General features: G+C 40.5%; 1 protein-coding gene across 2 annotated transcripts; it reads left to right on the top strand.

The window, feature by feature from the left end:
* Nucleotides 1–790: 790 nt before the first annotated feature.
* LOC135595195 (uncharacterized) lies at nt 791–25087 on the top strand. Of its 2 annotated transcripts, XM_065085802.1 has the most exons (8): nt 791–1209; nt 1594–2232; nt 2791–3106; nt 3205–3484; nt 4794–4901; nt 5298–5576; nt 22886–23029; nt 24479–25087. In XM_065085802.1, the coding sequence occupies exons 1-8, from the start codon at nt 813–815 to the stop codon at nt 24653–24655; spliced, it is 2340 nt and encodes a 779-aa protein (XP_064941874.1). In that variant the 5' UTR covers nt 791–812; the 3' UTR covers nt 24656–25087. The 2 variants fall into 2 exon arrangements, with proteins under 2 accessions (XP_064941874.1, XP_064941875.1); XM_065085803.1 differs by lacking the exon at nt 22886–23029.
* Nucleotides 25088–25657: the final 570 nt, after the last annotated feature.

The raw sequence follows: 25657 nt of genomic DNA, 5'->3' as shown, positions 1-25657 counted from the left end.
TTTCAGAATAGTAAAATGCCAGCCAGAACGTGTTAGATTTATGAAAAGTGGAGGTCTATTATTGTCCTTTTCGAGACTATAAAACACTAGTCATAAATTATGTGAATAAAGTTGGAACCTTCCAAAGAATATGTCAGAGGAGCATATTTGAATTATTATCACCAAATTTTGAATTATTTTAGTTTGAGAACCTGGGTCCGGTCACCTCACAACAAGGCGGTGAACCTAACCTTACTTTATCTCCTCTTTGTGAAAAGCTAAAGTTTCATGGTCCCTCTTATACATGGAATTGAAACCCTATTTTATTCCATTTCCTGTCTTATAAGCACTCTCGCTTATGGAGAGAGCACTAATAGAAATTAGGATAACATTCTTTTTAAATTGATGAATTTATGTGCACATGCCAAACTACAAATATTTTACGGCGTGGGTTGCGTGACGCACCGGGCGGTGACCGGACCACAAGGGGAGGACCGGCGGGCATCAGAGAGGGAAAGCAAAGTATCAACGGCTCGGAAAAGCTCCGCTTCCCTTTCCCAATTCTAACTCACGTTTGATTCTATACCCGTGTGCTTACTCGCTGGACTGACCACAGTCATCGTCTCTAATGCATACGACCGAGCGGGTATGTCGTTACGCATGTACGTTATAATTTTAGCTCAGAGAACAGATACGACCTGACCCAATCCGTTAGGCGTCGCATCGCACGTGGACCAACTTAACGAAGGTGGATCCGATGCAATGCTAGTTGTGCTGGTACATCCTACAATTCGTTCGTGGCAGTGCCTCATTTTTGATGAGGTTATGTGGGGATGGAGGTCGATAGTGAAAGATGGGTTCACTGCAGCGTGGCGAGAACACGATCCCGCCTTCCATCTTTCTCCGCTCTCTCCTCCCCCGTCGAAGGCAGCCTGCTGCTTCGAATCCTATGGTCCATGGCGGCGCCGCGGGTGGAGGATGTGATCGCCTTCCTCACGGCGCGCGGCTTCTCCGCCGCCGCCGCCGCCCTGCGCGACGACCTCCTCTCGAGCCGCTCCCCCGGCGACGCCGCGGGCGACCTCAACCTCGATCTCGACCTCGACGTCGGATCCGCGCTCCCGCCACTAAGGCTTCCGCCGCCGTCCCGTGGTGGAGGGGGCGAGGACGCGCTGCCCAGCGCCGCCTCCAGCTCCTCGGATGCGTTCCTCAGCCTCGGCTCTTCCCCATCTGGTACGCGATCCAGGGATCCTGGACTATGGTTGTTTCTTGATCTCGGCACCCGACGTCTCCCTTTGCTTGCTCACGGAAACCGATTTGCTGTGACTAATGCGCTGCTTTTGATGACCTCTCGATTAGAGAGTCGAATCGCTTATAAAGAATTTATCGTTTCCTGAAAGGATAAAAAACGCTTCTTTTTCGACAAATGAGTATTTAAACGTCAAATGTGAATGAAGTGCCATTGGGAAAGCCGAGCTGATTTGTACGCTTATCCTAAACTTTAGATGAAATTTTCAGTTTTCTAAGGGAAAAATGCATCTTTTTGTTAAACGAGTAGCTATAGATCAAATCTTGAATTGAGTTGTGATTCCTTCTCACTTAGATTTCCTGGAACAGAGCTTCTCAATCCCTATGGAGTCTGGTCACCAGGTCGAGCAAGATCGGATGACGAGTCAACCGATATGCACTCAGAATTTGGGACTGCCCGAGAGTATAATAGCTACTGGTATGATGACCAGTATGGAGGATCTCGCAATGATCATTTCTTTGTGAGGACCGACTCTGGCAGATTGCGTAGTGAGGACAAATTCATCATGTCCACAGAGGGGGAGGAGCAGTTGAGGAAGCGAGACAATCTTGATTTTTCAGCGAATGATCATAGGTATGAGCATGATGATGATGGTTGCGAAGGATGTGCTGAGATTTACAGCTCTCCGTTCCCTATTTGCGATTGCTGCCGTGGATCGAAGATGCATGACAATGACGAGGTTGCGGAAATGATTAGGAGCTCGAGTTCAGCTGTTTATGGCCGCTATCAGATATTAGATGACCAGACGGAGAGGTTGGATGAATTTGGGGAGGATGAGTTTCAATTGAGAAGGGTATCTGAGCAGACTGTGACTATTGTTTCTGCAAGTGATCTCTTTCATGACAGAATCCAACCTGAAGAGAAGGAAAGCCCCGAATTGGGTTTACCGGAGAAGGAACTGCGGATGCTTGATAATAATGTAGTTAATGCTAGTATCGATTCCACAAGTGAGTTTCTTATTTATTGCCTATATTCTTTTTTGGTAAATTTAATATGCTTATGACTTGATTTATGCATATGTGACAATTAATTTCTGATGAGAGCTCCAATTCAGCTTTATTTTTTGCTTCATTTGCAGTTTATTGAAAGGATTCAATCATAAAAAACTTTTGTTTCACTGTCTCCTTGTACATTATGTTGTGCCTTCGTTTCACTTTTCTAATGTGACAGCGCACGCATATCTAGAATCTCATGGACATGAGCATTGGCTTTGCTTATGTTTCATTTTCCAATTCCTGAATACAAATTTTTCAAGAGGTTCATCCTGCATGACAGATTAGTGAGGATGTTACTGTTTAATGCTTATATGTACCCAGTTTTGCTGCATGTCTACCAAAAAATATCCTAAAAACACTATACTGTTTGTCTTGTGAGAACTTCTATTAAGATCTCTTGCATTATATCTAAACACAATCAGAGCATGAGTGCTATTGTTTTTTTTGTTCCATGTGAACTTGTTGGTTTTTGCAGTTCTAATCATCATGAAAGTTTGTTTCTGAATGCAGACTGTAATCTTATATGCAATAAAGATCCCAAGGGAGATTCATACAATAAAGAAGTAATTTTTGTCAATGAGACGGATGAGGAGGTGCTACAAAAAAGAAATTACAGTACACCACCATTTGAAGAGAAAGCTTTCAAACAAGGTGCTAATGATGCCTGTGGATTCAATGATTGTGGAACAATTGATAGAGAATTCCAAGACAGTGGAACCGCTGACCTTAAAGGAGAGGATGATATTAACGATGACGTTCATCTTTACAGTACTTGTGAGGATGAGCTGGAAGTTTTCGACTTGAGAATAATTCATCGTAAAAACAGGTTAAGAATCACATTTTCTTCCTACAAATTTTGGCATAACATAGCGAACAAATAAAGAAAAAACTATTGTGCTGATATTCTTAGGTGATCAACTACAGGACCGGCTATGAGGAAAATAAAGATTTTCCAATTGTTTTGAAGTCAGTTGTGGCAGGCAGATATTATGTCACAGAGTATCTTGGTTCAGCTGCATTTAGCAAAGTTGTTCAGGCACATGATCTCCACACAGGAATGGATGTGTGCCTTAAAATAATAAAGAATGATAAGGATTTTTTTGACCAGAGTTTGGATGAGATTAAACTCCTCAAGCATGTTAATAAACATGACCCTTCTGATGAGCACCACTTATTGCGCCTTTCTGACTACTTCTATCATCAGGTATGTATTATCTGGTTTTATATTTTATCTCCAGCTTGCCATCAAACTCTTGTTTTTCCTTGTTCCTTATGGCTATCATATTCACATCTCACTCAATAAAAATCATTTGTTCATATTCCTATCTAGATAATGATGAAGTTTCTTTTACAGTTACATTAGTCAGTTATCGTGGATGTTCTAACCTGATCTGAGTTGCAAACCATTATGGACTGTCGTTGCATATCTTACTTCACGTAAATTGTTAATTCATAGAACTGAATATGCATGGTTTACAGGCCCAAATATGAAAGCTTACCTATCAATGGTGCAAGAAGCACATTGAGTTGAACCACCTGTGTAGTGGACTACATGCCATACATACTTCTTACTAGGGAATGATTCTGGAAAATGTTTTGGACCTTGGACCTTGGACCTTGATGTGGATGTCAAATATATGATCATGGGAAATTGTAACTTCTTGATTGGTCTCACATCAAAAGTTCAACGAAGAATGTCGCATGGTACATATGGTTAAATAGGTCTACCACTAATAACTTGGACTAAAACATATATTTATGGTTCTAGACCTCTAAGTTATTAGGCTGGTCGGTTTATCGAGCCAGGTCATGATAGAGCAAGCATGATAAATGCTTGTATTTTTTGAGAATCTAGATTCTTAATGTAAACCTGAAACATAGAATTTTCAAAATGACAAGCTCTTGTGACAATGAGATCCCACTGACCATTTACTTTATCCCATTATCCAGTACAGAAGAAGACCATTAAGGATAATCTCCACAAAGGACCTCAATGATCATCGAGTAAACTAAGGTTCTGTTGCTAGAATCCAAAGGATACCATGCCCTAACATCAATTCATTCCTTTCAAGGATTCAACAGGATATCTAATTTTTCCAAGAACTGGTGCAAATCTCATTGATGCAGTCCATATTACTGCACCATCATATGAAACTAATACTTATATATTTTGATATGGATTTGGATGAATTTATTGACTTTTGAGTCTTTGGACTTTAAAGATAGCAATATTAATTTTCATTGAGTGGTCAGGGAAGAACTTCTCTCCTAGACTGCTTTGAATTCATTATGTAATTTCTTTCATATGCTTTCCAAATTGGTACTCAAATATCTGAAATTTTTATCAATAAAATTTTCACATTTATGAGTTGGTTCTGGTTTTTCTTCACATTCTGTATATACGTGTTCTTTTTTAAAATTGGTTATAACCTTGGGAAGCAAACATATCATTGTGATACACTAATTCTAGTTGATAGAGAAAGTGTACTGACATCAATAATTAAATGTTACAGGAACATCTTTTCATTGTCACAGAATTGCTCCGATCCAACCTGTATGAATTTCAGAAATATAATCGTGAATCTGGCGATGAAGAGTATTATACATTGCCCAGAATACAGGTATATCATTGACTCATTGTAATTCATGAAAAGAAGTATGGTATTTAGTCGCAATTAGGGAACTATGATTGGTATAAGGAATGACAAAGAAAGCACACAGTGTACTGTCAAGGGAGTTTGCATCGTATTTCTGGTCTTGTACCAAAATGGATTTCTTTCAATAGAATGCACACACTTAAATCTTGTCATTAAGATCCATATCATGCAAGCCCTTTCATGGGAAAATTTCATTGAAGATTAAACTCTTGTTTCTCAAAACACCTCTCTCTCTTGTGTCAGTGATTGCCTTCTCATTTTAAATTTCTCTTGTTCCTATTGGTAGGAAGAAATTGTGATGTTAATAATTGTTATTTATTTCATTGATATTGGATTAAATATATTATCCTCCTCTTGCAGGCTATAGCTCGACAATGTCTGGAGGCATTGGAGTTCCTGCATCATTTAAGGATAATTCATTGTGATTTGAAACCTGAGAATATTCTTATCAAGAGCTATAGCAGATGTGAAATTAAGGTTATTGACCTTGGAAGCAGTTGCTTTGAGACAGACAACTTATTCTTATATGTCCAGTCTCGTTCTTATAGGGCCCCTGAAGTTATTCTAGGACTCCCCTATGATCAAAAGATTGATATATGGTCTCTTGGTTGCATCCTGGCTGAGCTTCACACTGGTGATGTAAGTTCCCATCTTATCTTATTTAAGCTAAATCTTTAGAATATAATCTTCTTTATTTATTGGCCAGGTCCATATTCAAGTATGGCAGCTGTTTAAAAGTTATAAGTTCTTGAAACAATGCAATTCAAATTTCAGCATGTTTCTACCAATAGGTTGTTTCTTGTTTATGATAAGGTCGATCCTATTCTACCTAGGTTAGTAGGTGATTGAAGTATTTTTACTGCAGAGGCAAAGCTGCTTCTATTGACCTTCTCCGGATCCTGCATTTCCCTTAGGTTGTTTCTTGTTTGCCTTTACTAAGAAGCAATAGTTAATGTTTCATGAGTCTAGCATCCGAAAAGAAGTCTGATTGAGAGCTTCAGAGCCAAGCATTGTTAAATTATCATTGTGCATTTAATTCCTACAAATGGTTTAAAGAGTGTCATTATCATTCTAGATTACATAGCCTTCAGTTTGGAGGCTTCCCAGTGTTTTTAATAGGTGCTTTAGCACTCGCCTAGGCACTCATGGGAGGCAAGGCGAGACCCGAGTGCCTCACACAACTCCAGGGCAACACGCTTCATTGAAGCGCCACTTGGGCGCTCGCTTGAGCCCAAGCTCAAAGCGCCTCTAGCAAGTGCCTGAGTGAAAGTGACATGTGCTAGAGCCTGGTTCGATTTAATAGGTTCATGCGTTTAATTGAACCGACTAAAGAGAAGAGCCCTAACATTAAACCACACCCCCCCTCCCCCCGCATGCTCGACCCAACTTTGAAACCCTAAACCTTACTTTCGTCGCTATTGCTTTCGTGTGCAACTCCCTCCACTGCCATTGCCTTCATGCATAACTCCCTCCACCACCATTGCTTTCGTTCGAAGCTCCCTCTACCTTCACACGCAGCTCCCTCTACAGCTGACGCCTTCATTTGAAGTTCCCTCTACTGTCGATGCCTTCGTCCGAAGCTTCCTCTGCCACTGTCACCTTTGTCTGAAGCTTCCTTTGCCGCCACTACCTTTGTTCGAAGCTTCCTCTACTATCGCCACCCTCTTCTTCCCCACCTTTCTCCATAGTGTCACGGACAAAATTCTAAATAGGATGTTTGATGTAATGCTTATGTATGTCCATATCTTTTGGTATGTTCATGCTTTGCACAACATGTAGAGGGACGGTCGAAGGCTTAACAACCCCATTTTAGTTGGGTTTGATAGTCGTTTTAGGCTTGTAAATAAAGGTTGTGTCATATGGACAATTGTGAGAGATATTCGATCTGTAGTGGACCATTTTAACCCTTTGTTGTGCAACCATTCAGAACTTGTAAAGTCTATTTGTAATTTACATTGTCTATGTACTGTTTTTTGAAATGTTTGCTTGTGGATCCCGAGTGAGGTGCTTTTCCTAACCTATTTTCTCTTTTGTAGGTCCTAAGGGGCCATGGGAGGTTTTAGAGAGGCCGACCTTTGCGGACGGACACGCAAGGGTGCCGCATGACTTAGGCAAAACTAACTAAGTCCGTGACAGATGGTAACAGAACAGGATAAGCACTCATAAAAACGCTTGGTATGCAAACATGGGGGATCTAGCTGGGTTGCATTTAGGGCAGTCAGCACGCACGACCGTTTGGGGGAAAACGGGTATGGAGATGTAGGGAAAAGGAGTCGCTCGGAGGAGTAGGCATATGAGATTGGCATTCAGAGGAATAGCCAACCCTTCGCGCAAGAGATACCACGAGAACAAGTAAACTTAGAAGAATGCATAGCCCACAAAGGTTGGGATGGCTGAGTTCGAGCTGCGGCTCGACGTTGACAACTATACTTGATGGTGTTCAAGACGAGTGAGGCGCTTAGTAAAGGATGAGACCATGCAAAGTGGAATGGGTTGCTCAGCGACCGAAAGAGTTGTGTAAAGCTCATAGAGGTGAGGGGAATTGCTAACTCGAAGAATTCAATACTCATGCAAGGGCTTCTATGCGGACGATGGAATGTTCGCGGCCATCCCAAGGCGACCGAAACTTGGCGCCATGGAGCATTGAAACGTTCTCTTCGGCATGAGAAGGATACGTCCGTAGGAGACTGAAGTGTGCAGCGAGTTCAGCATGTTGCTAGGCCTTGAGTGGTGCAGCGGGGGCTGTATTGACGTGGAGTCGCAATCTAGCAAGTGCGTTTGCAGAAGGCAGAACAATGCACAGTTTGTTTAGCAAGTCGGAGTAGTCCAAGGGGATGGTGGTCTCCGAAGCTTTCAGAGGGAAGGAAACGAAGAGAGATGTTATTCCAACGGGATAGATACCCAGGAGGGATAAGTCTCGGCTCTCTAGAGAGAGAATCACGTGCAACATACCGCACATGTTGAGGAGTACCTCAAAAACAACAATTCCACGAAGCTCAATAGACCGAGTGAGTGGCGATGAGTCGTCGCATGATCTCGCTTGAGAGAATATATTGGTGGGTGCATTGCGAGATCAAGTGGGGGAGCGACCTAAGGCAACACAAATGAAGGCACACTTGGAGTCGATATGAAGATCGGACTCAATGGAGGGCTGACCCGTGGAATGGTGGGCGCGAGAGCCACCATCAACTCAATGAATGAGGAGCGGAGCAACTGGGGTGTAACTTGGCGAAGCACCCATGTCACATGAAGGGAGCCGGCATAGAAGATAAAACATGGAGCGGAGGCACAGAGCTTTCCTTGGACAGAGGTCAAGGACGTGAACTCTTGCAGAGGCAAGAGAAAGATCATGTCGTTCCACGGGTCCTTCATTCTGATGGAACGGGCTCATCCTGCATAGTGCCAAAGACAAAGGGAGCTTCGAGGCACATACACTTTACCTCAGAGAAGCATTTGACGGAGGAAATGAGGCGACGCAACTTACGGAGGCGAAGTTGGGATCAGAAGGCCTTGGCACAGTGCAAGCGGACGCGGAGGCGGGTACTCTTGAAGAATATGTCGTAGTGCTGCCATTCAAGTTGCCATGAAGGAAGCGGTGCGCAACGGAGATTGTGCTTATAGGGGGTAGAGGCCCAGGATCCAAACAATGGTGCACCATTTTCAACGAAGTCGGTAGACTTCGGGGGCTACTAGGCGACGGACTGTCCTAGAGCGGTGCTTCATCTAGGTGTTACCTAAGAGCGGGTGGATAAAGGTCGATTGCCAAAGGAGCGAATACAATCAAAGGTGGAAGAGGCCCTACGATATGTTGGCAGAGGCCACACATGGAGGGATCGCAATCCGAGTTCATCCTACAATAATCAGAATGCAATAGAGATGTCATCAGGAGGTGACATGGTACAGCGGATCATAGTGGAATAGTTCGTGACAATGCGATACACACAGATTGTAGCCCGGTGAGGAATTATATCATACGAAGGTATGATCGGGAGCTACTGGGAGCTCTACTTCGGTGAACAACACGATAGTAAGAAGGGCTATGGATTCAAATAGTGAAGGCCATGGTACCATAGAGGCGGGTCTACCGTACGTACATCGAATTTTGCATCGAATGAAAGCCTTAGTCATCAACATATGGGGGCTATGTACCACCGAGGGAAAAGTTCGAATGCAAGTACCAGTGAGTCCTATGGGAGGGACTTGATCATGCAGAGGTATGATCGAAGTAGCTGGAGAGTTGGATTGCTCCAGAGCCTATATTCGCTTAAGGGAGCCCAACAAGTCAGAGGACAAGGTCGAGTAAGTGAACGTTGCTACCAAGGAAGCTAAGGAGAACAAAATCGGTGCAAACTCTACAACATGATAGCAAAAGCCATGTATAGGAGTTAAAGTCTGTCTTTCCATTGACCAAAGGGGAACTGCTTGGAGAATACAGAGGTTTTGAAGCAGGGGGTCGAAAGGGGCGAGGAAGCGACGATGAGTCCAGAGGGACTTAGCTACCCAAAATCAAGCATATGTTAGAATGGAGATGCACTCGAAGGAGTACCACAGTGCCTCAGAGGCAGATCTACCGATCATGAAGAAAGAGATGCAGATGTCAGGCAACGGATAGTAGGGCCATGGGTATGGTAGCGCCATAGTACCGTAGAGGCGGGACTTCCGTGAAGTCATCGATCCCTTGCTCTCATGGAGAGAGAGCGCTTGGTTGTGAAAGAGGCCGAGGAGGTGCAGCATGCAGAGGCAAACTCCAAGTATCGAGACAAGGCTAAAGGGCAGAGGCCAAGGAACTGTCTTGTAGCATATTATCTAAACCCGGTAATTCAATTTCAATATAGTCTTGGAACGCGATCAGATTTATTATCGGCACTAAGAAATGTTATATATTGACTCTTGTCAAACACTACTAATGCAACTGATGCTATTATAGAGGGTCAATTAATTCGAGAAATAATTAATTCATTCTCCGATGTTATAGCTATATCGTGTCGTTACAATAAACTATATTTAATATTAATTATTTGTTATGCTAATAAAGTCTTATTTATATTTTTTTGCAGTTGAGTGGTGGCTATAATTTGGAGGGGATGCACCAAATTTAAGAAAAGTTATCGTCCGTGTACTTTCACAAACGACAACATCTAATTGTTGCGAACATAATTGGTTAACATTCGCATTGATTCACACGAAGGTCCTCAACAAACTGTCATATAGACGATTGGAGAAATTGATATATGTCCACTATAACATATGACTAAAGTTATGATGTGCCGAGCTAGACAAAGAGCCATAGAGGAAATAGTGGTTGATCCTATTGACCTCCAATTCTACAACGAAGATTCAGAGCCGATGTTAGAGTGGGTTAAAGTGACAAAAAACCAAGAGGATCCTCCACTTGATGAGGCGAGAGATCCTTAACGTCCTTTACGTTTTATCATCGAGACAATAGAAGAAGAGGAAGCACATCCCCAACAGGAGGAAAATCCCCCTCGGTTAGAATGCTGCAAAAGGAACTGAACAAGATCGAGTCAAACTGTTCTAGGAACTAGAGACACCCAATCGTCATAATCGTCCACCTAGCATACAAAGGCAAAGGAAAAGGGGAAGGCGGTGGCATCAGTTGCACTATAAGAAAGAATCGAGTCGGGCGACGAGATACCTTCGCAATCACATTCAACAACCCGCTTAGTTTAGAGACATGGCTACAACATGGATAGCAATTGCCTCGATCGATGATGGCGACAGTGCCAAGGAGTCAATGGTCTCGTCTAACACAATTTGAGAGTGGTGTATTGTCACGGACTTAGCTGGTTTTGCCTAAGTCGTGCGGCACCCTTGCGTGTCCGTTCGCAAAGGTCAGCCTCCCCAAAACCTCTCATAGTCCGTTGACCTACAAAAGAGAAAACAGGTTAGAGAAAATGCCTCACTCAAGATCCACAAGCAAACATTTCTGAAAACACTTCATAGCCAATGCAAATTATAAATAGACTATACAAGCTCTAAACGGTTGCACAACAAAGGGTCAAAATGGTCCACTACAGACCGATTATCTCGCACAAGTGTTCACATGACACAACCTTTATTTACAAGACTAAAACGGCCACCAAACCCAACTAAAATGTGGCTATTAAGCCTTCGACCGTCCCTCTACATGCTGTGCAAAGCATGAACAAACCAAAAGACACGGACATACATAAGCATTACATCAAACATCATGTTTAGAAATTTATCTGTGACATTCTCCCTCGCTTTTTCCTTCGACGTCCTCGTCGAAGCCTTTGCCAACAATGCAACTCCTCACCTTTGTTGAGTCTTCAATCTTTTGCTTCAGCTGTAATACGCCTCTTTGTTCCTAGCTGCTCTCTGTTATTGTTGATGAGTAGTTGAACTTTTGATTCGCCATGCTGCTTTAACTCGCCAATGACTCTGACTCTAGTGTGGGGTTGGCTAAGTTATGTTGATCCCTGTTGGTTCCTACGGATCCTTCAGATGAAGGAAAAGACCATCCTTACTATGCGCCAATCTCTCAAATGTCTCATGCTGCTTGAACTCGGTGGATGCTTGTTGGAGCTTTAACGAGCATCGTCTCGTAAACTTTTGAAGTTTTGGGTCCTACCTTCACCAAATTTGCCCATCGACTCTTCTTTCACTTAGTTGGCACTTCTAAGTAGATTCGCATCACTTCCGCTTTCGATTGGAATTCTGTTGGGAAATGAAACGGATAATCTACTCTCAGTAGCACTGATCACCATTGGTGAGGATTTGACAACTATTATCTTCCATTATCTTCGAAGGGTCTTTGAACCTGTCCAGAGCTCCTCTACTGGATAGATAAGAGAATTGGGGTACTCGGTTTCACCCATTCTCTTAAGAGTTGAGAAGGAAAATGTTACTTGACTTCGCCCGCCTCCTCGAGAGTTATACTCCATGCATCGAGCTGGTTACTGATCTTCGCCTACTCTTTGTTCACACTTCTGAAGCACTTGAAGTGTTTGCACTCTTTGCGTTGAGTTAGTTACTGTGATTCACCTTTTCAATGCCATCGAACTTCTAGAATGCAGGAAGTTTTCACCCCAACTTGGAGTAAGTATCTAATAGTTTTGGTCGCCTTTGGGATTGTATCGTCTTCTCCATCAACCCTGCCGCCTACTCCACTGAGTAGCAAAGGCACAACACCGCGTACTGTTCCACCACGAACTGTTCGTGTGTATTGTATTGCCACGAACTGTTCCACCACGATCTGCTGCACCATGTCGCCTCCTAGTGACATCTCCATTACATTCTGATCCTTATGGGATGAACTTGGTTTGTGATCCCTCCATGTGTGACCTCTGCCAACACATCACAGGGCCTCTTCCACCTTCAATTGTGTTCGCTCCTTTGGCAATCAACCTTCGTCCCCCCCGCTCTCGGGTTACACCTGGACAAAGCACCGCTCTAGGATAGTCCGTCGCCTAGTAGTTCTTGAAGTCCACCGACTTCGCTGAAATTAGAGCACCATTGTCTGGATCCTAGGCCTCTGCCCCTACCAACACAATTTTCGCTGCTCATTACTTCCTTCATGACAACTTGAATGGCAACACTGTGGCATATTCTTCAAGAGTACCCGCCTCCGCGTCCTTTTGCCCCGTGCCAAGGCTTTCTAAATCCAACTTCGCCTCCGCAAGTTGAGTCACCTTAGTTCCTCCATTAAATGCTTCTCCGAGATAAGGTACATGTGCCTAGAAGCTCCCTTCGTCTTTGGCACCATGCAAGCTGAGTCTACTCCATCGGAATGAAGGACTCATGGAATGACACGATCCCGCTCTTGCCTCTGCAAGAGTTCATGTCCTTGACCTCTGTCCAAGGAAAACTATGTACCTCTACTCCATGTTTCATCCTCTATGTCAGCTCCCTTCATTCGGCTTGGGTACTTTGCCAAGTTACACCCAAGTTGCTCCGCTCGTTTTGCATTGAGTTGATGGTGGCCCTCGAGCCCACCATTCCATGGGTAAGCCCTCCATTGAGTCCGATTTCCATATCGACTCTAAGTGTGCCTTCATTTGTGTTGCCTTGGGTCGCTCCCCCACTTGATCTCGTAATGCACCCACCAATACATTCTCTCAAGTGAGATCATGCGACAACTCCTCGCCGCTCGCTCGGTCTATTGAGCTTCGTGGAGTTGTTTTTGAGGTACTCCTCAACATGTGCGGTCCGTTGCACATGATTATCCATTTAGAGAGCCGAGACTTATCCCTCATGGATATCTATCCCGTTGGAGCGACATCTCTCTTCGTTTCTTTCCCTATGAAAGTTTTGGAGACCACCATCCCCTTGGACTACTCCGACTTGCTGAACAAACCGTGCAATGTTCTGCCTCCTGCAAACGCACTTGCTAGTTTGCGACTCCACGTCAATACAGTCCCCGCTGCACCACTCAAGGCCTAGCAACATGATGAACTTGCTGCACACTTCAGCCTCCTACGGACATATTATTCTCGTGCCGAAGAGAAAGTTCCAATGCTCCATGGCGTCGAGATTCGGTCGCCTTAGAATGACCACAAACATTCCATGGTCCGTATATAAGTCCTTGCATGAGTACCGAATTCTTCGAGTTAGCAATTCCCCTCACCTCTGTGAGCTTTGCACAACTCTTTCGATCACTGAGCAACCCATTCCACATTGCATGGTCTCATCCGTTACCAAGCGCCTCGCTTGCCTTGAGCACCATCAAGTATAGTTGTCAACGTTGAGCCGTAGCTCAAACTCAGCTATCCCAACCTTTGTGCGCTACGCATTCTTCTAAGTTTGCTAGTTCTTGTGGTGCCTTTTACGCGAAGGGTTGGCCATTCCTCTGAATATCAATATCAAATGGCCACTCTTCTGAGCGACTCATTTTCCCTATATCTCTATGCTCGTTTTCCCCCAAACGGTTGCACGTGCTGGCTGCCCTCAACGCAACCCTGCAAGGTCCTCTACATTTACATGCTAAGTGTTTCTATGAGTGCTTGTCCCACTCTGATACCATGTGTCACGGACTTAGCTGGTTTTGCCTAAGTCGTGCGGCACCCTTGCTTGTTCGTCTGCAAAGGTCAGTCTCCCCAAAACCTCCCATGGTCCCTTGACCTACAAAAGAGAAAATAGGTTAAAGAAAGCGTCTCACTCGGGATCCACAAGTAAACATTTTCGAAAAAACTTCATAGCCAATGTAAATTACAAACAGACTTTACAAGCTCTGAACGGTTGCACAACAAAGGGTCAAAATGGTCCACTACAGATCGATTATCTCTCACAAGTGTCCACATGACACAACCTTTATTTACAAGCCTAAAACGACCATCAAACCCAACTAAAATAAGGCTGTTAAGCCTTCGACCGTCCCTCTACATGTTGTGCAAAGCATGAACATACCAAAAGACATGGACATACATAAGCATTACATCAAATATCCTGTTTAGAATTTTGTTTATGACACTATAGAGGAAGGTGGGGAAGAAGAGGGTGGCGATAGTAGAGGAAACTTCGAACAAAGGTAGTGGCGGCAAAGGAAGCTTCAGACAAAGGTGATAGTGGTAAAGGGAGATTCGGACGAAGGCGTCAACAGTAGAGGGAACTTCGACCGTCCCACCAAACCCAACTAAAATGAGGTTGTTAAGTCTTCGGTCGTCCCTCTACATGTTGTGCAAAGCATGAACAAACCAAAAGACACAGACATACATAAGCATTACATCAAACATCCTGTTTAGAATTTTGTCTGTGACATTATGGACCGGGGAGCAATATTTTACACATGCCACCCAAGATTTAGATCATGGAGCTCGACGAGATATTGGTTAAATTTATGCACGAAAGGAGAAGCCAATGGATGATTTTGAGCAGATGCGACAAAGCCTACACGACGTAGACATAGAGTGAAACTCATCGTATTCACAACCGTCGTATTATAGAGAATCTACGGCCAACAACAGTACGATGATAGTTGGTCATACTTCTCCGAGCAACAATATGATACAGAGCAATAGATCAATAGCGAAAATAGAAGTTATGACATTCATTATGCTTCGCACCAATACATGCCACATTCATCATTGCCTCAAGAGCCACTTCAAACACATGTAGTTCACGACGTCAACCTACGACTATCACCACATTGATGCACCATTGGCATACGATGTATTAGTACACTATGTCGTGAGATCATTTTCATGATTAGATCTGACAAACAGATCATATTGATATACAGATATATAGGATCGAGGATCCCGATCCACCGCACGTGGAGTCCCGTCGTTCTTTTTGGTGGTAGAAGTAGGTATATCCATCGGTTTATTACTTAATTCGTTTGAATCTTAAAGCTTAAGTTGTATAAAAAATAATCTAACAATTCAAATTTTTTTTATAGATAATTCAATATTAACGGAAGGACGATCCGGAATGTACCATAAAACTACTCTTAAAACCCCAAAAAGATATGTGACACTATTTTTTCCTAATTGACATTATTTTTGCTAAAATTATACTAAATTTATATTTATTTCTAACTTAAAAACCTTATTCTAACTTTTTTTTTTCTATTTTTCTAGTATTTTTGGAAAATTTTCAGCTCATTTTGGGCATACTATCAGTGTACCTCGGTACGTACTGTATTGAGTAGGGCTCGGTACATCGATACAGATCGAAATTGCAAACCTTATTTTGCATAACAATATTGAACGCTAGGAATGTGTTATCAATTAATTTTAATGACTTGCAAGACATTAATAACTTGTCCTCAACCTGCTAGTTGAACTTCTAGCAGTAAAAACTCTTTGAGGACCTAATGGTCTCTAACACTCTGTAACCCAGAACTGATGGCTGCAGAATGTATACTAAGAAAAAAAAGATCCATAGATGCTTTCTAACAATACTTTCTTATCTAATCACTAGACAACAATCATATTGAAGAACCATTTAAGATTTGTTCACCTTTACCCATGGTATCTACCTTCTATTCCTATTCTTTTATAATTTTTATGAAATAATGTAGTGGTTCAGAGTCCTATTACTAACATAATATATGATACTTCCACTTGACAGAGGATACAGAAATGGCTTAAAAGATATCACAGGCAAAACTGGAAAGTTTATGATTAGCATAACACAGATATTTCAATTTTTTTCCTAGGGTTAAAATGCTAATTACAAATGGTACAATAGATGGTGATACTCATAACAAAAAATGTATGCTCTAGTTGCTCTGAGACAGCTGAAGTGATTGCCTCTGAAGACAATACTCTTGCTCTAGGATTACAAAAGGCATGCCTATGATTATTCAGTCTCAAAAAAGCGAGAGGTCCGGATCAAATGTTTTCTTTTTTCTTAATTTTTGTCAAATGATTCCTGCATCTTTTATACTTAACTTTGTAAGCCTTAGTGTTTTTAAAAATACTAGGCACCAAGCAAAGTTCGCCTTATTGGTCCGTACCAATATACCAACCAACCATCGGTATAGTACGTATCGAGGTATACGAGCATACCATATGTCAGTACACTTGGCCATATCGATGGTTCGATAAAATTACCGAAAATAGCTCCAAAAGTTCTTGAAAAATAAAAAATAAAAAGTTAGATTAGGGTTTTTAAGTTGGAAATAAATATCAATTTAGTATAATTTTAGCAAAAATAAACTAAATTAGGAAAGAATAGGAACATATCTTTTTAGTGCTTTGCGGAATAACTTTGTGGTACGTTCCAAACATTTCTTCTATTCATATTGAATTATCTATAAAGACATGATTTGAATTGTTAGATTATATTTTAAATAATTTAAACTTTAAGATTTTATGAATCAAGTAATCAATCGATGGATATACCTGATTTTACTACCAAAAAGAACGATGGAACTCTATGGGTGATGGATCGAGGTCTTCGATCCTATGTATCTATATATCAATTTGATATATTTGCTGGACTCAATCTTGAAAATGATCCCATAACATAGTATACCGATACACCGTATGCCATTAGTGCATCGATGTGGTGATGGTCGTAGTTTGATCGTCGTGAACCACATGTGCCTGAGGCAAGGACAATTATGGCATGTATTACTACGGAGCATGGAAAATGTCAAAACTTCTACTTTCGCCACTAATTTGTTGCTCCGTATCATAAGATCAATCACTGTACTATTGCTCGAAGAAGTATAACTAACTATCACCGTACTGTTGTTATTCGTAAGATTCTCCATAATATGACAACTATGAATACGATGAGATTCGCTCTGTGTCTACGTCGTGTAAGCTCTATCGCATCTACTCAATGTCACCATACTACCTTCTCCTTTCGTGTATAAGCTTGACCAGTACCTCGTTGAACTCCATAATCTAAATCTTGATTGGTATGTGTAAAATGTTGCTCCTCTATCCATGCATCACTCTCAAATTGGGTAGATGAGACCATCAACTCCTCGGCATTGTCGCCATCATTGGTCGAGGCATTATTGTCCACGTCGCTGCCATGTCTCTGGATCGAGCAGGTTGTTGAATGCGATTGAGAATGTGTCTTATTGCTCGACTCGATTTTTTCCAACAGTGTGACTGATACTATTGTCTTCCCCGTTGCCTTTGCCTTTGCCTTTGTACGCTGGTGGACAATTGTGGTGGACGAAAGGGTTCAAAATCCTTTCCTATAGCTCAAGTAGTCAAATTGACCGTTTGAAATAGGGCACTCTGAGCCCTTAATCGGTAACGGTCGAAATCCGATCATTACCGACTAATACAGGCTAGTAACAATCAGATTTTGATCATTACTGACCAGTACAAACTTTGTATCGTCCGATACGGGGCCATGTAACGAGTACTACTCGATAAAGGGCGGTCCACATACCGATCCCCTATTAAACCAATATGTACCGCCCATACCAAGTGATACAACTCAATATGGCAAACCTTGGCACCAAGTTCCCAAAACGCCTAAGGTGCTAGGCACTCGCTTAGGCGCCCGCCCAAGTGAAGCGAGGTGCTCCAGAATACTAAATTATAAAAAATATATTAACTAGCAATAAACAGTTCCAAACAAGGATTGAACAATCTAAACAACTTTAAAGACAGACTGAGGACAGTTCTAAAGAGGGATTAATCAATGCCAAACAACTCTAAAGAGGCATTAAGAAGAGAAGTAACTAGCCTATTGTCACGGACTTAGCTAGTTTTGCCTAAGTCGTGCGACACCCTTGCGTGTACGTCCGCAAAGTTCAGCCTCACTAAAACCTCCTATGGTCCCTTAGGACCTACAAAAGAGAAAACGGTTTAGGGGAAGCACCTCACTCGGGATCCACAAGCAAACATTTCAGAAAACACTACATAGACAATGTAAATTACAAACAGACTTTACAAGCTCTGAACGGTTGCACAACAAAGGGTCAAAATGGTCCACTGCAGACCGAATATCTCTCACAAGTGTCCACATGACACAACCTTTATTTACAAGCCTAAAACGACCATCAAACCCAACTAAAATGAGGCTGTTAAGCCTTCGACCGCCCCTCTACATGCTATGCAAAGCATGAACATACCAAAAGACACGGACATACATAAGCATTACATCAAACATCCTGTTTAGAATTTTGTCTGTGACATTCTCCCCCACTTATTCCTTCGACGTCCTCGTCGAAGCCTTTGCCGACACTGCAACTCCTCACCTTTGTTGAGTCTTCAATCTTCTGCTCCAGTTGCAATATGCCTCTTGGCTCTCAATTGCTCTCCGCTGTTGTTGTTGAGTAGTCGAACTTTTAATCCGACATGCTACTTCAACTCGCCAATGACTCTGACTCTAGTGTGGGGTTGGCTGAGTTGTGTTAATCCCTTTTGGTTTTTGTAGATCCTTCAAATGAAGGAAAAGACCATCCTTACTATGCGCCAATCTCTCAAATGTCTCATGTAACTTGAACTGGGTGGATGCTTGTTGGAGTTTTAACGAGCATCGCCTTGCAAACTTTTGAAGTTTTGGGTCCTTCCTCCACCAAATTTGCCCATCGACTCTTCTTTCACTTAGTTGTTACCTCCAAGTAGATTTGCATCACCTCCGCTTTCGATTGACATTTTGTTGGGAAATGAAGCGGATAATCTACTCTCAGTAGCACTGATCACCATTGGTGAGGATTTGACAACTATTGTCTTTCATTATCTTCGAAGGGTCTTTGAACCTATGCAACGCTTCTCTGTTGGATAGATAAGAGAATTAGGGTACTCGGTTTCACCCATTCTCTTAAGAGTTGAGAAGGCAAAGGTTACTTGATTTCACCAGCCTCCTCGAGGGTTGTACTCCATGCATCGAGCTGGTTACTGACCTTCGCCTACTCTTTGCTCACACTTCTGAAGCACTCGAAGTATTTGCACTCCTTGTATTGAGTTAGTTACTGTGATTCACCTTCTCAATGCTATCGAACTTCTGGAATGCAGGAAGTTTTCACCCCAACTTGTAGTAAGTCTCTTGTAGGTTTGGTCGCCTCTAGGATTGTACCGTCTTCTCCATCAACCCTGTCGCCTACTTCCCTGAGTAGCAAAGGTACAGCACCGCGTATTGCCTGCTTCGTTCTTTGGTCGTGCACTCTTGCATGACCCGAAGTCCTCCACTTTCGACTATCTTGATGAGAAGCTCGTTGACACCGATCATAAGAATTTTTTATACATTAAAAAATTATAAATTAAATTATACTGAATATGAATTTACCTGCATTATGAACTTACCTGAATTTATCTTGGTCCTTATGAACTTCAATCCTACAATTGATGATCTGTAAGTATTGGTCGATCGTAAAATCATCTTTGAATGCTTTCTTAACCTCCTCTCTTGCTATAATCAGCATATGCCGAAGATAAGGCATTTATAGACGCTTGTCCATATTGACCTTACGTGAAGTGGTTCCACACCTATTATGATTTCATTCACGGTCTCCTAAAATCTAGAAGAAAGAATGGTCTTTTCTATCTTTCCATCACTCGATCTCGAATACCTGGATTCAAACTATTCTTGTAACGTGACCATTGCCTTGAGGCCTTGCCTCTTTTGCTATATTGACTTTAAGGCAATGAAATTTGTAGCAAACCGAATGACTCCAAGCTTGAGTATCTTATCATTTATATACTTTTGCATTAAAGAGTTGACCCAATGATGATTATATATAAACTTTGTAATCGACTGTACTTAAGCTACACACTTGTTGATTAATGGTATCTCGCCAATATCCTTCAATATTAGATCCATGCAATGAGCTGCACATGGAGTCCAAAACAATGTTTTCTTTTTTTCCATCAATTGTAAACCGACCTTCTTGAAATTGACTCCATTGTTAGTGACTATCTGGACAGTGTATTATGGTTCGATCTCTACTACGGGGTCCATTAAATTTTTAATATAGTTTGCATCTTGAATCTGGACTTATAAAACATGACCCGTCTATTGCAATAAACAAGAAAATTGATTATAGTCATTCTTGTTAGTTCTATCCAACTGTTACATATAAGTGCCACCCCATATTCATCCCATTGCCTCTTGAAGAATTTGATCTAATCCTTTAGTTCTACCACCTCTCCATTTAAATACACGTCATGGGTCTCCCTCGGTGTTGGGAGGTTGGATTCCTGTGCCAGACTTTTGAATTGAGGAGACCATGCTATAATAATATGGACTTTGGGTTGTGTTTGTTGAAATCCTGTGGAAGGTGAACCATTTTGCAATTGCCTTCCCAATATCTCGCCTCTTTTCTTTTGTATATGCATCGTCAATCCGTGTCTATTTCACTATTTGTGGAGGACAAGCTTGCAGATCAACATCAGTAATATCTAGTGTGAACCTCCTGCTAAGTCTTCTCATAAAACCACGGATTCCACTCTACCTCATGCTATCAATTCGACTTAACTGGGGAGGGGCAGTTGGTTACCTCATGTTAGTCAACCTATGGATTCCTTGTAGCGCATATCCACTGCCACCGCCATGCTCCTATTATGAGTAGGTCATTGATGTCTCATTGCTTCCTCGTACATATATTGATGCTCTAATGTTGCACGAATACTAGCTCTGAGATCCGGGTCAATTTTATCGCCGCGACCGTTATAGTCATCATAAACTGGTTTCTGCATAACCCTATAGTATTTTTCCTCAACTCTTGCCTTCTTTTTTTATTGTATCTTCTCTTGCATGTTGTAACTTATTTTGAAATGATTTACGAACCTCCGTTGGAACCTTCTTGCATTTTGCAACATCGAGATACCTACAGGCCAAATGCATCTTCCTACAAATGATTCCTCCACCCTTGTCGACGTAGTCACAATAAATACACTATCAATAATAATGGTTCCTGTTCATCTTTTGGGTATGATCCCAAGTGTCATCATGTGCCTATTCCTTTGGTGTCATGTTTTTATCAAATTTAAATCAAATAACCAAGTTACAATTACTCTTGATTTAAAATAACAAAGTGTAATTATATGTAATGTTATAATGAACCCTAACAAGGTGCATTAATTACGTAGAATTGACTCAATATCATTAAATCATCATTAAAACCACCAATCATAGTATTAACATAGTTAATTAAACCCTAATTAGTCCTCTTTCACTACTATAAACAAGTCAAATACCCTAATAGGTATTAAAGACATTGAATTAACCTAATATTGATCAAATTTCGATTAAATCATCATTAAAACCATTAATTACAGCATTAAAAAACTTAATTAAAACCTAATTAGCTTTATTTTATGTAATTTTGATCTAATATAGGTCAAATAACGATGAAATCATCATTAGATACACTAATCACATTATTAACATAATTAATTACCCACTAATTATTTCTCTTTCAATACTATAAACATGTCAAACACTCTAATAGGTATTAAAGATATTTAATTGACCCAATATGGATCAAATTTGGATATCATCGTAATTAAACACACTAATCACAGTATTAACATAGTTAATTAATTCATAATTAGTTCTTTTTCATCGTTATAAATATATCAAACACCCTAATAGGTATAAAGACATCGATTTGACCTATAGATCAAATTTCGATTAAAACATCATTAAAACCATTTTTTGTAGTATTAAAAAACTTAATTAAAACCTAATTAAACTTATTATACCATCACAAACATATGATCCAATCCTTAATTTCAAAAAAATCAATATTAAACACACTAATCACAATATTAAAGACCTTCATTACTCCATAATTAATACTATTCTCTTATCAAAAACATATCAAACAACATATTAGACATTAAGTCATACATCACATAGAATAGGCTTAATCATCTCATAAATCAATAAAAATCTAGAAAAAGAATACATACCTCTTGATTAGAGTATTCTTCCTCTTAATTCTCTCAAATTAGTCTTCTAAATTTGATCCGATCCACAAATTATTGCTTTGTTAAGTTTAGGAGAATGAAAATGTGAGAATAAGAGAGAGATGTGAGTGAAAAAAGGTTTGAATTTAAGAGATTGAGTGAAATGAGTTAAAAGAGGGGGAGTAAGGGGTTCAAAAATCTTTTTCTAAGCCCTAAATGGTTAAATTGACCGTTTGAAATAGGGTAATCTCAACCTTTGATCGGTAACGATCGAAATCCGACCATTACTGCCTGGTACAGATCTCGTATTGCCTAATATAGGGTTAAGGCACTGCTGCCGCCCGATAGAGAGCAATCCACATACTATTATTCTCTCTGATTGGTCTGTACCGCTCTTACCGGGCAATGCCCATCAGTAACGCAATCCTTGATGCAAAATACTAACATTTTCCTTGTTTTCCGTTGTCTCATAAGTTTGCTTAATATGAAGAAACTGAAAAATATGATTTCTTAAGCATGTCTTGAAAGAAACTTGTTGCTTTTTGTGAGATGCTTTGGAACATTTAACTATTTTTCATGCTAGGACCTTATTAGTGTATATAGAATCATGCATGATCTAGAATTTCTGTCCTACATCAGGTGTTATTTCCAAATGACTCGGTGGCCATGATACTTGCCCGTATGATTGGTATCCTTGGTCCAATTGATGAGGAGATGCTTGCACTAGGTCAGGAAACAAGCAAGTTCTTCACTGTAAACTATGATCTTTATCACAGAAATGAGGTTTGTGTCTCTCTCATGTCTATCACTTGATCATTCTTTTTCTAACTTGTTACTGTAAGCTGTATAGGATCCTTAAAAGATGGCCCTTAGTAAGCCACTAGAACATTTATGGGATCTTTAAGAAATGTCCTTTGGTAAGCCACTAGAAATTCTACTGTAGGTTATACCTGCCATAATCATGGCTCCAACTTAAAAGTCCTACGATATACCAATTCTGCATACCAGTCCAGTGTCATACTTAGTATATTGGTGTATCAAGTGTTAGTCGTACCATCCAGTAATAAAATATTAAACTTCTTTTTTGCATTTCTTTTATTAGTTTACTGAGGCAGTGTCTGTCCGATAATGGGGTATGAGTAATAATACCAGTCCTCAAAACCTTATTACATATTATGAAGATAAGAATCACATAAAGTAAAACACTAGTATTTTGGCTTATTATAGTTTTAACTCTCCTGGTGGAATTGCAATATATGTGGAATGGAGATAAAGGGACGCAAAGTAGCTGAACCCTATATACATCAGTATGTTCCATCGTATTCATTGTGTTAACTAAAGTTGCTTAGTGAACAGTATTAGTTAGAATTTTCTATTAGTTTTTGGGAAGTCACTGAAACATAATTTAAAGAAAAAGACAAAGAAAATAGCTGATATCAAATATCAAATATGACTTAAAAGGATGACCAATGTGATTAGGTTCATAAATTCTCATCTTGGATGAATAATGATATTGGAAAGATGATGAACAAAGAAAATTATCTAACTTGGAAGCACATATAGCATAGTTACAGAAATCTCTTATTTTTGTATTTACTACAAGGGAATATTGATTCTCCAAATTCGTCTAATCAGAGGATCTTTTTCATTTTTTATACACTCAAAAGTTGAATAAAGTCTTCCTTAAGGGGAGAATCCGAAACGGTTAGGGTCTTCATGTCTGGTTCAACTTGCATAGTATTGGTAGAGGAAACCTGTGTAAGCTTTAAATACCAGATTTTATATGGTCCATCTTGTGGATTTTTCTCAGAACACTTTTATCTTCTTACAATAACATCATACCAACAGCCACAAGTTGATCAATGTTCCCCAACTGCCTGATTGATTATAATTGTTCTGTAAATACACCAGGCACTTTATGCAACATATTAACTTGTTTGGTCTGGTGTTTTGGTGCCATTTCAACTGTCAACATGCTGAATGAGGCATCTGCTTATAGAAGCTATGGAAGATATTGTTTAGATCTAAGATCTTTGCACCGCTGCACGAGTGTTTGCAAATGATGAACTTAAAAATCATCATCAGCCTAAATTATACTTGCTGCTCAAGCGACTACAGTTAACTGATAAAAATTCTGAGTAGATGTAAGGTCTCATTTTTTTTATTCGAAAAGGAAACTCTAATTTACTCTCAAAAAATCATAATTCTCTTTTTATTGCCACCTTTTTACAGGAAGGAGACCAAGTGGAGTACTTAATACCAGAAAAGTCCTCACTGTCGCATCAACTGCAATCTTCTGATGCTAAATTTATTGATTTCCTTTCTTATTTACTCCAAATAAACCCTAGGAGAAGACCGACAGCAAGTGAAGCACTAGAACATGAATGGCTTTCCTTCTCGTACCAGTGAATCTGCTAAAAGTTTCACTTTGTGCATGTTAAGTTGGATAAGGCAAGTCTATCCAAGCATATCATGCATCATTTCGCAAGATTCCTCAGCCTGAAGTTTCAAATTAACCTGTTGTTGTGTGTCTGCAATTCAGCACCCCAGTTTACCACAGTGAGTGAATATACATGTACGGAACATGTAAATATCGGGAAAATCATGTGTTAATGTGTATAGTCGATGGCCTTTTGGATTATGTGACATGAATTTGTGTTCCTCATACACGGTTCTTTGGAAGCTGGAGAGAATCCAGCTTAGTTGTTTTCTTTTTCTTCTTAATTTTTCTATCTGTAATTGCTGGGCTTGTCTCTTTCCTGCATGTCATAATGGGTAACTCCCAACTTCTGTAACAGATATCTTGATTACAGTCAATTACTAACTGGTTTCAGTTCCTTATCAGCTCTGTAAGCTTCAGAAACTCATCTCACGTCTCAGCATATGTGACTGAATCTTTTAACATCAAAAGGAGAGTTGCTGCTAAGAGACTATTTCTTCACTGGCCACATCTTATATCAAGTGACTTGCATTCATGTGGTTTTTAGCTCTCTGTGAGCTCCATCCTTGCACATAGACAAATCCCTTCACACCCCAACACACACACACACACAATCCAAACTTGTATTACACGTCTTTAATGAAATTTACTTAAAAATTGTGAAAAAAATTATTTACAAATTCATGGGATTAACTAAGAAATATATTCTCTATCGAGATATTCGATTGATTAATAGTGCATTATTGCATGAGTCCACGTGTAAACATTTTGTACGTTATGTAATGTAATAATTTTTTTTAATATTTAATAAAAAAATAAGAAATGTATCCTGATCAATGTAATCACCAAGACACAATTTATTGTTCCACCAAAGAATCTTCCAGTGCAGAAGCCTTGCAGATTTGGGCATACATTCTTAATCGGTAGCCATGTCTTAATGCAACAAGCATGTCAAACATGTCCACTATTTT

This window comes from Musa acuminata, chromosome BXJ1-10 (assembly GCF_036884655.1).
Source record: "Musa acuminata AAA Group cultivar baxijiao chromosome BXJ1-10, Cavendish_Baxijiao_AAA, whole genome shotgun sequence".
Classification (NCBI taxonomy): domain Eukaryota; kingdom Viridiplantae; phylum Streptophyta; class Magnoliopsida; order Zingiberales; family Musaceae; genus Musa; species Musa acuminata.
Note: the sequence above shows the minus strand (reverse complement) of the source record. Positions and strands in the feature narration are given on the sequence as shown.